Consider the following 12154-nt stretch of genomic DNA (forward strand, 5'->3'; position numbering starts at 1 on the left):
GCCATTTTCTTTCTGTATCTTCTCCCTTTGCTACACTCCTTTCTGCACTTCTTCATTATGATTTGACATATGAAATTAGACATATATACTTATAAACTTCCATGCAATGCCAACATGCATGTCCATGTATCAAGTTGAATTACTTTACGATTAACTGACGTGTAGACGACTTACATGAATAACACCCCTCTTCATTTATATCGTAATATTCTTTTGGTTATATTTGTTCAAGGCTCCGTGTGTGGTCTACTCGTCGTTTGTATTCTTTATAGGATTTACGAGATTTATCACCTTTCATTCTGACATTGGATTTGTAGTAGACTAGTGACGTATGTATTCATAATGTAAAACTTATACGGTACACTGTTGCTGCACCAGATGCGCATTTCAACAAATAATATCTCTTCAGTGATGCTCAACCGAAATGTTTGAAATCCGAAATAACAATGAAGTTTTAGAGCTATTATAGGCAAAAACAGTGTGCCAAAACAGTGGAGTCAATAATGAAAATTAAAGTACCATAAATACACCCCATTGTATTTGATCAACCAATATAAGTTTTGTAACCTGGGATTGGGGTTATGCATTGCTATTGATAGCCAAATCAGAACTTATTTTATATTCTTTCCATTTCCAAATTTTAGCAACATACACATTTTTCACACCACAACGCATTTTTAACAAAATCGGACCTGCTGGTACATAGTCAAAACGTACTTCATATCAGTTGAATTTTGGTTAATTTGATTCCCATTTGCCCGCCATATTATTCAGAGTACATGTACATGATTAAATATAATCTCCTGAGGAAAGGGACTAGATGTTTACTATTTTCAAACCAAGTGATATATGTGTCTTTCTTGTCGACCTGCAGCTAATCCTAAAGCTTAGACAATGAACAACTATCTTTTTAGTTGTCTACTTTCGTTTTAATATTTGGCAAGAAGTTTTCTCAAATGGGCACAATCAACAGGATTATTACTGCATGTAAAAGATTAACTTAAGGTAACTCTATTTATCTTTAGATTTTCCCAATTAGAAATATATCATTTGATTCAAACCTGCTACCAGAAGGACAAATCAAATATCTATATGTACAAAGGTATTTGTCTATATGTGATACGTGTATATACATGCGTCACCTGACTTTAATTTTTAAACCACTTCGACATGTCGGTATGGTATGCTATTCGTCTTTAAAATCATATGACTCAATGAAAACCAAACTGATAATTAATGCCCGAATTTCTAAACAATTGGGCGATATTCCTAGATGTTTTAAGACATCGGATATTTGGATGTTTTCTTTACATACCAGAATAATGCATGGCATTATTTCGACATGAAGGTATATATGTATATAAAATGAAAGTAGCTATCATTTTAATTTCGTTCGAAGTCATGTTGCTTAAATAGACATACCTTTACGGGGAAAAGAACTTTCATATGCCCTTCATTTATATTGTTTTTAAAAAACCAATTCATATAGTATATCTATCTTATATCATCTATATAAAAAAACTATGCTCTATTTTTAGATTGGATTGGGAAATATCTTTTAACAGAGCGCAGAGATGATGTCCAACTGTTTTATAAATAATTCTGCCATAAGTTTCATCATCATTTTTATGCTTTCCAAATTAAATGGCAACACTTGCAACATATATGTAAGTATTAAGTCTCTTGATCCAGAAGCATTGACGTTGTATATATAATGAACACATATTTTACAAGTAATGGTTGTGGTAGAGCCGACTATATTGATAGTTTGATATATGCATTGACCAAAAAGCTGTTAAATACATAATTTATATATAGACACAGTTTTGTCTTGTGTTTTAACTTATAAGTTTTAACGCCCTCTTACACAAGATGTTTAACGAAGCATTACACCATTTTAAACTATACAATTGATCTATGAGGATTGAATGGATTCTAATAATCCAGATCGCTCCATCTACATATGTATTTATAATCGTAAGGCATACATATAAATAATATTTATGCATTATGAATTGTGGGAAGTCTAAAATTAAAACCGTTGTCCAATCACTAACAGCCGAGTAAATAACAATAATATATGCCCGGACTGAAGATTATAGCATGAAGAACAATGTATGAGACTGATTTGTTTTTACAAGAATACAACTTGCCTTGCCTCCTGTCCTACAATAAAACGAGTACACGCTTGCCCAGTTAACGATGAAGAGAAGAAAGAAAGAGAAAAACAAATGGCCTGCGAAAAAATTACACAGACATGCTCAGAACCGCATCGTTTCAAATACCACTGCATCATTGACGAGCGGGGAGATCTGATGGAAATTTGCGCACCGATGGTTTGCATCTTGGGTAAATGAAATCTGCACAGTTTTATATAATACTCAACTAATAGGTATCACATGTTTGTCTTCATTGTGTTTGTGATTTTAATTACACACCCGTGCATGCATACGCAAATAGCGCAAGTTTTACTGTGACCAGCAAGTCTGCTTTTCGCCATACATTTAGATGTAGAATATATAGCATCGTAATATGTATACGGTGTGACCGTTGGACCGAGCGAAGAATGTACTGGTCATTGGAGTGTCCCAAGTGGTAATCATAATTCCGTTAAGTACGATAGATTATGATTCATTTAAAAATATATATTTTGAATGAAATTTTCATTGCGCTAAACACGCAGTAACATCTCAGTATTAAAGGGGTTTATATGGGGACAACAGTTTTACGGGATCCTCCTATTCATTGAACGCGGGAAATAAAACGCAAGACGACGTAAACAGTGCATCGTGACGTCACATTTTGCCTCGACTTTTTCGTTTTCAAAGCAAACAATCATAAACAACAATAATACATTCCGTATGCAATGAAAAGGCGGTTAAAACTAAACAAAATTAACCAATAGATTCAAAATTGTGGGGGGAAAAAAGTAACCGTAATTTTATCGTATATTCTTATTCAGAGAAACTCATGAACTCGTTCATCTATTTAGTCGTATTACGGTTTTATATGTATTTATTTGCTAAAACCTGTTACAATGATAATTATACTATTCATTTTGAACAAACTGAGTGTTTAAATTACGAATTGCACGTCAGAGTCTTCTATTATTGGCATTCAAAATAAAACACGAATAACTGTTGAAGCAGGTAATGAAAAAATAAATGGCGGCGCCCATATGGATCACGAAAATTTCAGTGAACGTATATAGAGATTATATCTTTTTCTTTTGCTGATTTTGACTTTTTTCTTTTACATACGTGTTACCTTTAGAGCCTTGCTTCGCGGACGGGCCTTCGGCCCGTCCGAGCTTCGCTCGGTATAAAAGATTAACATTGTACTACTTTACGACCAATGTTTATATATAAATCAATACAATTCACTATGACACCGTTACATTTTGTATAGCGAACTTATATTCTTAGGTTATTAACTTTTCTTCACGAAATACAGAATTTCATAAACGTAACTTCTACCCGACAGAAAACAGCATACTACATGTGCATTTCATACATTGACCACTTATGACAATAATTTATTCTACACATCCTAGATAAACTGTGTTATACACTGAGGTAATAAAAGACTACTCTGAAGATTTCTACTTCTGACATGATTGTATTTGTGGAATTTTCATTTTATCAGGGCAATACTGTGCTGAATTTAACTTAGGGGGTGGATTGGTTCAGGAACACTTCGATCGAAACTGTACAAGCTGTCCATTCAAGTATGATTCTTCTACACTGTACAGATGTAAGTAAAACGATCCAGGTTGTAAAAGGCATGTGTATCTACCTTTCAAAATCCAAATTTTCAATATATGTTATTATTTCCCTTACAATCCTTTATATTTTACACATACACGTTAGTAAGTATGTTTTAAAATATCTAAATTACAATACACAAGCCAAAATAAGATTTTTTAACTTCAGTGTCATACTGATAGGACTGATAGGACAGCATCTACTAAGTTTTTTCTGGGTTTTTTTATTCTGAAAAAAACTTAAATCTTAACTGTTATAGATAGATCGTATATGAATATTTTTTGTTCAATATGAACATTTAAGTGCAAGGTAAAGATAACGAACATTGATCAATCTCATAACTCCTATAAGCAATGCAAAATAGATAGTTGGTCAAACACGGACCCCTGGACACACCAGAGGTGGGATCAGGTGCCTAGGAGGAGTAAGCATCCCCTGTTGACCGGTCACACCCGCCGTGAGCCCTATATCCTGATCAGGTAAACGGAGTTATCCGCAGTCAAAAGTGTATATATCAAAGTTTGCAAGAGTTTTTGTGTAATTTCGTTATCTGAATTTCATCAAGAATATCTAATATGACCTTAAGACCATAAGACTACTCTGCGTGTCGACTTAAATCCGAATTCAGCATTTAGATCTGGGACAAGGTTTGAGCTGTGCTAGTGAATATCCGTAATTGGTAGAACCATTTGAATTGGAAAAATAAAGCTGAATCCTTTAAATCAAACGTATTTGAAAATTGAGTTATGGGATCTACAATGTACGTTTGAAATGCTGATGATGTATGTAAACAACTTCTTTATTTGGTTATCATGTGTTCCTCTGTTATGTGTTTCTATTCATCACGGCTTGTACATATTTAATACATGTATCGTGAGATATGGTAGGTGTTAGTACAATTCACCTTTTCACCTAAATCTCCAAAAACCGCTTCACATGGCAGATATACATTTTTACACATTTCCGATAGAGTATATGGAAAATGTATCTAAAGTCTAGAAATAAGGCTTATAACATTCAAATAATAGCTTTAAAAATCAACAAATAAGAAAGAAAATATCTTCTTATCAAACGTTATGGTAGCTATTATATTTATTTTAAATTTAAGGAGTAATTTGTATTGAATTTTTGCGACAGTTTTGACATCACATCAATATACCACATTCGTTTGATATTGTGTCATTGTCATATCGTTGTGTGGAAAGTCAAAATCAGAATAAAGTTGAGATAACAAACGTGGATGCAATTGTTTGTATTACAGTTAATGAAAAAATAACTTTTGGAAAACAATGCCGATTATTATTACTGATTTAGGTGACAGTGCATCGTAGTATTGCATACATGTTATAAAAATATTCCGTTTTATTCTGTTGCATACCTTGGTAGATGTGAATATAAAGAGGAAGTAATCACCTTCAATGAAAACTTTACACAATCTGTTCCATTTGTTTTCATTAGAATATATGTAATGTGTTGACATTTCATCACATGAGGTACATGAGACGTCCAAAAAAGATGAAATATGGCCGTTGGACATCGAATACTTATAAAAATAGTATATAAGAATAAAATATTTGTGTATGATTACTATCCAACTCGTTGTGTATTTATCAGTGAGGGGATAGGAAACACACAACAAGTAGGATACTAAGCATATTCAACCACAAACCAAGGGAGATTCTTTTCGCCACACATTTTATCCTTACATACTATTTAAAGTATTCTAGGTATAACGGCCATATTTCGTCATTTTTGGATTTGTTGAATGTTGTGGAATGTTGACGATAAATTTTCCATCATGTACATTGTCACTCGCGAAACTTTGTATTCCTCCTGTGACATTGAGGGTCTTGGGACTTCTAGTGTTAAATTTCCATGTGTTTCTTACAGCTGTATTTTTGACGGAATTGTTATGTGTCCAGTTGAAAGTGGCGTATCCCGGGTTTATTTGGCGCATGTAGTTGGAAAGTTGATATCCATTAGATAAAGGGGTAGATCTTAGTGTGTTCGCTTCCTAATGCGAACTATAGGGATTTCTAACACTCAGAACAGGTTTACACTGCAAGATACTCAGTTCTGACCGGGGGTGTCAATAGGACGGTTTCAAGAAACGATTTCTTTCATTTCATGTCACCCAATGTTCGTTTTTTTAATGTATTTTTGTTTTCTGGATCATTGAAACAAATCGTCAATTGTATCATTTTCGACGATCGATAGAAAACATGACCTGGGAGAGTACTGCACTACAACGCTGCAGGCTGTTTCACTTTCCCAAGACTAACTATAGGTTAGAAAATGGAAATGACAGACCCATTCCCTTGATCTTAACTTCATATTTTAATCCATCGTTTTCAACTTTTGAAGATTTTTCAACACTTGTACCAACTCCATTATTTTTACAATTGAATTATTAGAATTACATCACCCTGCTTCGTTCCCTATGGCGTTTACGTTACTGCACGCGGCGTAGGAATACCTACTGTGAATATGAACACAACAAATATTGTATGAGTAATACTTACTGGTTAAAGGGGGTAAATATGTGGTAAATACATATATACATGATATACTTAAGGGGATCATTTTCTGGATAACAACCAACCATGCGACCATGATATGAAATAAATTGAAAATATGACAAACCTCAGTGTTTTAAGTCAGTTTAAAAAAAAAACCATGAATACTTCTTTTGTGAATTCATTTGAGTCCATAGCATATGTACTGTAAAGTGATCCCTTGAAGTAATGTAAAACGTATATGGTACCAATTTTGATGCACCAGATGCGCATTTCGACAAATAATGTCTCCTCACTGATGCTCAACCGAAATGTTTGAATTCCAAAATAACAATATATTTGCTAGAGCTATTATATGGAAAAACAGAGTGCCAAAAAGTGTAGTCAAATTCGTCTAAGGATAAGAGCTATGCATGAGGGAGATAATCCTAAATTTTGAAATGAATTTCTAGATTTTATCACAGCAATTAAATATACATCCGTATTTTCAAGCCATTGGACTGTAGAGACCCTCAGGGCCTAACAGTCTACCAGCAGAGGTCTCGACCCAGGGGTCATAATGTAAAACTTATACGGTACCAATTTTGATGCATCAGATGCACATTTCGACAAATAATGTCTCTTCAGTGATGTTCAACCGAAATGTTTGAAATCCGAAATAACAATATAGTAAGTGAGGGTTTAAGAAATAATTGATTCAACGCTAGATTTCTGCAGAATGAAAGTGCACAATCAATAAACAAGGTTCCCAATCTCTGTTTTGTTACATTTATATTGCTGATCATGTAAAATTAGATTTTGATGGTATGATATACTCTGAATGTTTGCAAGTCAGGTACTAATGGTTTGTTTTCTCTTTATCACTTGCACCATACACAACATAGAAATTAATACCAAAACCAAAGAACAAGCGTGAGAGTTTTAAGGTGGTTCAATACACCCAGGAATAGTTTCTCAAATCAGTACGAATTGGTTTAATTATAAAAGATATGATGATATACAATAAGTATATATGCCAAAAAGGCAAAAATATACAAATTTGGATTAAAAAATGATTTTCAAAAATATTATTTCAACACATATGAATAAAAGATTGTTGGCGATTTGAACTCGAGATCTGCGGTTCACCAGCCCATTGCTTTTACCACTGAGCTACGATGATAGACAAACAAATTGATCGATACAAACATTTTCACAAAACATTTAAATCGCAATCTTGTGACGTGATGTCATACAGAGTATAAGCTTTAGTGTAGTGAGCGTAAAAACTGCGTATTTTTACATTTAGTCATGTTCCTTAATTTATTCTATTTGACTGTAGATCCAGAATGTTTTCCTCACTCAAAATACTCAAACACTCGGTCCAAGAAAACGAAACCAAGGTTAGTACATGTAAATACTGCATATCATGAACATTTTGTTAAATGTATATACGTGAATGTTAAGTAGGAAGTTGACTGTTTGGTTGTATAATGTTTAACGCCCCTCTCGAAAATCTTTCACTGATATGGAAGCATTACCATTGCCGGTGAAAGGCTGCAAAATTTAGGCCTATGCTCGGCGTTTACGGCAATTGAGCAGGAAAGATATTTATCGTGCCACACCTGCTGTAACATTGAAACTCGGTTTTTGGGGCCTCATCCGAACCACCGCCCCATTTAGTCGCCTCGTACGACAAGCAAGGGTAGTGAGGAACTATTCTAACCCGAGGAACTATTCCTCACGGGACGATAGATGGATATGTTAAATAAATATAATGTAGTATGTATAGATATACATGTATGTACACTGTAATTGATGATTTTTAGCGAATTGCATACATATATCCTTAATGAATTCATGGATATTGAAACAATGCGGATATGTACCCCCTTACTAAATCAAAACATAAAGTACAGTGGGCCATGTTTGAAAACATTTTTCATTTATTGTCTTTTTAGAAATAGTATCATTGTACAATTTTCTCTTTCAAATGTTGAATTAGGGACATCTTCACTTTGAATATATGACTTGTATCACGATAAAAAACGCCATTTATGAAAGGTAAAGTTAAGGAACAGTGATTCATCTCATAACTCCCATAAGGAATAAAAATAGAGAGTTATGCAAACACGGACCCCTGCACATACCAAAGGTGGTATCAGATGCTTAGGAATAGTAAACATCCTCTGTTGATCGATCACAGCCACAGAGAGCCTTATACCCCAATCAGGTAAACGCAGTACTCCGTAGGCAAAATTAGAATAAAGATGCGTATATGTAATTATTCTATGTAGGCGTAAAACCCGTATACATGTGTACATAACGACACAACATACTTCAATTTATTTTCAAACGCATATTTTCACCTTAATATGGTAACATTTTCAAACAAATCAGTTGTTAAAACCTTAATTCCCTTCTCATTCATTCTTGATCTAGTTTGCAACTTATCATTGGGTCAAATCCTGTCTGACGTGTTTCATACCGATTGTTAGACCATTCGCGGCACACTGACTTTGACTACGGATAACTCCGTTTACCTGATCAAGATATAGGGCTTACGGCGGGTGTGACCGGTCAACAGGGGATGCTTACTCCTCCTAGGCACCTGATCCCACCTCTGGTGTGTCCAGAGGTCCGTGTTTGCCTAACTATCTATTTTGTATTGCTTATGGGATTGATCACTGTTCGCTATCTCCACCTTTTAACACAATGTATCTATATAAAAAAAAGTGCCGAAAAATTCCGAAATACATATTTTGAAATAACGTCACAATTCAGATGGTTGTTAACTAAATGATATGCTGTATTTGCTACTAAGATTATCACCATGATCATAGAATTTGCGAAATATTGACTTTAAAAGAAACTGATGAAACCCCTGAAACATCAATTTATTTGTCAGTGGTATGTCTCAAGTGAACATGGTCTAGCGTATCAAATGAGGTGAGGGACATATGTCTCATATGCAGGTGATTAGGTATCATATGCAGGTGATAATAGAATATTGCTATAAAAAATGGGAAGTTGACGATGGAGAAGCTAGGGTCAACACTATCTAGCTAGCTAACTTTGTGTGCATGTATCAATTATTCTTTCTTATTATTCTTTATTCATCCGTGTATGAATTCATCTATGAATTAATCTTTTTTACTATTTTTTGTATGTTAAGAAAAGTAGGCATGTACTTTTCATCATGATTTTAGGCACAGCTCTACAAACAGATATCCCATTTTCATCGTCTTTCTGATCCTTGGTTTGGTGATTTTTGTTTCTTTTTCTATTTTCCTGTACTTTACGAGAAAAAATCAACACGTTCGTCAGGTATGTTGTCATAGTTTGTTTTGAATACAACTTATCAGAAGTATTGATACTTTCTTCTACAAAGACACTAATGTTGAGTTCGCGTCTATAAAAATCCAATACAATGTATCACATCAATACCTAAACTCATAGACACGGTCTTCCAGTTGTAATGAGAGCTGGACTACATATCTGGCAAACTGAAAAATCAAATTTATGTTACAGATCAATAGTGATTACCTGTACCAAGATAATCCTCATATTGTGAGAATATGCACTAAATTACTTCAGTTTAAACATCAATTGTAGAATGATCCGGATTCGGAGATGCTGTATGCCTGAGAGATACATCGTGCATATCAGTACTAATTTTTGTACAGTCGTGTTACAGGAAAAGGTGGAATTTTGCATAGTGATTGGACAATTTGGTACTTTTTAAGAGTAATGTAAAGATGTTAGCATAATCTGTATGAAGAAAAAAGACGATTTCTGCACTGTTAGATGAACTGAAAACAATATTGATCTAACATATTGAGCACAATGCTGTACGAGTATGGCATAGTGTTTGTGTGGAGAGAGAGAGAGAGAGAGAGAGAGAGAGAGAGAGAGAGAGTTGATATGCATGTATTCATTGATCTGTATCTCAAGAAAAATGTTGCTGAAAAGTAGCGTTATTTAGTATGCTATGTGTCCGAAAGGAATCTCATAAAGCACCATGAGAACACTTAGTTTTAGTTTGTAAAAGCTGTTGTTCTACATATGGTTTGTGATGGGTCTCTCTAGAGTTACAGTCAACAGTTAACAGATGACCATTTACAATAATCTATTTCACATTCCGCACTTTGGAAATCTATTGAAACCCCTTTAAAGCATGACAACTAACACTCTATTGATCTTTACTTTTCAGGTAGGCCAATCTTCCTTTGCATGTATTGGCATTAAAATATGTAAAGTTGATAGCGCTTAAAAGTTCATTTAGTGATTGAGTAAATTCACATGAATAGCGCTGCCGAAATTAGAAGCTAGATGATCATACGTCATACCATTCCTCCAGAAACCATATCTAAACATTTAGTACTTTTAACATTATACACATTTAAATGCAATAGTGAATACCGGATAAGAGCATTTTGAAATGTCTAGCTAAAATGCACACTTTTAACACATATGCAGTGATACATATTTTTTTTCCTTCGTATGAACACCGTCACTTTGGTAATTTTTTTTTTCAAAATAAAACTCTTCTTCACCTTTCTATATATCATTGCAAAATATGTCGACGATTATGAGAGTTCATAGTAAACTATCAACGATTCATCTCTAATAAAGAAAATCCTAGTCCAAAATTGTCAATGAATTGTATCTTGTCTCTGGAAATAATGCCCTTTGTTCAAACCGTTTCATATTATAGCATGTATGTGATGCGCAGTTGCTCTTCTGTATTATTGGAGTTTACCACCAAACGTAATGGATTTCTTGTACTTTATATGATGTTTTATTTTTTATTTTGAGAACTAAGTACTGACACACAATATCTTGCGCTATCAGGATGTAATCATGGTAAATGTTCATGCAAGCTTTGCACGGTCATCCCATGATAAAAGGAAGAAGGTAGATCAAATAATTTCAAATTTTGTTTGAAATTTGAAATTTCTCATATTAACTTGTACAGATGTAAATGCATACTTTTTAATTGTCTAATGTTATGGTTGTTCATTAATTAAAACTCTCCATTCGTTTCGAGGAAATTAAGCAAATATCGTACTCCCCTTCAGCTCCCCTTCAGGTGTGTGAAAGGATCATGACTGTTGAGGTTACTTAATAAAGGTATAATGTTGAGAATCCCACATCAATTGTCATCTTCTATTTTTAACTATTTAGTTTTTAATTTTTAATTAGCAACCTGTAATGATAATTGGTGGAGTTTATGAGGCATAATGACATATAAATGAAAAACAGCTGAAAATAACGACCATTTATCAATCTCATAATCAATAAGCATCCATTGCTTACTAACCTCACCCGCCATGAGTTCTTTATCTTTAATACTTAACGGAAGAATCTGTATTCAAAATCAGTATGTAAGGAACGGCTGAACAATTGGTACGAAACATGTCAAACCGCGTTCGACCAACATGTCAGATTGCATTTGTAAATAAGAGCATTCATAACAGTATGAAATTTGCAAAATGCTGACTTTAAATGAGGTTGTTGAATCTCCTGTAACATCAACTTATCTGTCAGTAGCCTGTCATGGTTTAACAATTGGTGATACGCAGATCATCTTTTCGTGTATCGTATCATATGAGATACATAAATACCATACATAGGTGAAAGGGGATGACACTAAATAAATATGGACAGTGTACGATGGTGTTGCAAAGGTTCAGTTGCTAGACTACTGTTATCGCCTATTTCCCTTAAAATATTAAAATATGAACCACATTTGATATGCACTGTAGAATGAAAGTGAATGTTGGTAGATAAACGTTAACTATGTCTCTATATGTCGTCAGAATGGATTGAATGTATAAGATGGATATCAAAATACCGCATGAGACACATCAAAACAAAAGAAAGTACCATTTA

The 12154-nt window shown here is 34.0% G+C and overlaps 1 protein-coding gene across 8 annotated transcripts; it reads left to right on the forward strand.

Annotated features, from left to right (window-relative positions):
* Nucleotides 1-683: 683 nt before the first annotated feature.
* On the forward strand, nucleotides 684-12154 carry LOC125647559 (uncharacterized). Of its 8 annotated transcripts, none has more exons than XM_048874270.2 (8): nucleotides 684-1005; nucleotides 1539-1667; nucleotides 2142-2349; nucleotides 3646-3753; nucleotides 4129-4243; nucleotides 7602-7662; nucleotides 9469-9523; nucleotides 9875-12154. In XM_048874270.2, the coding sequence occupies exons 2-8, from the start codon at nucleotides 1575-1577 to the stop codon at nucleotides 9877-9879; spliced, it is 645 nt and encodes a 214-aa protein (XP_048730227.1). In that variant the 5' UTR covers nucleotides 684-1005; nucleotides 1539-1574; the 3' UTR covers nucleotides 9880-12154. The 8 variants fall into 8 exon arrangements, with proteins under 8 accessions (XP_048730227.1, XP_048730229.1, XP_048730225.1 ...); XM_048874268.2 differs by having other exon boundaries at nucleotides 739-1005; nucleotides 9469-9586; nucleotides 9875-11291; XM_048874269.2 differs by lacking the exon at nucleotides 684-1005 and adding an exon at nucleotides 1130-1348 and having other exon boundaries at nucleotides 9469-9586; nucleotides 9875-11291.

This window comes from Ostrea edulis, chromosome 3 (assembly GCF_947568905.1).
Source record: "Ostrea edulis chromosome 3, xbOstEdul1.1, whole genome shotgun sequence".
Taxonomy (NCBI): Eukaryota; Metazoa; Mollusca; class Bivalvia; order Ostreida; family Ostreidae; genus Ostrea; species Ostrea edulis.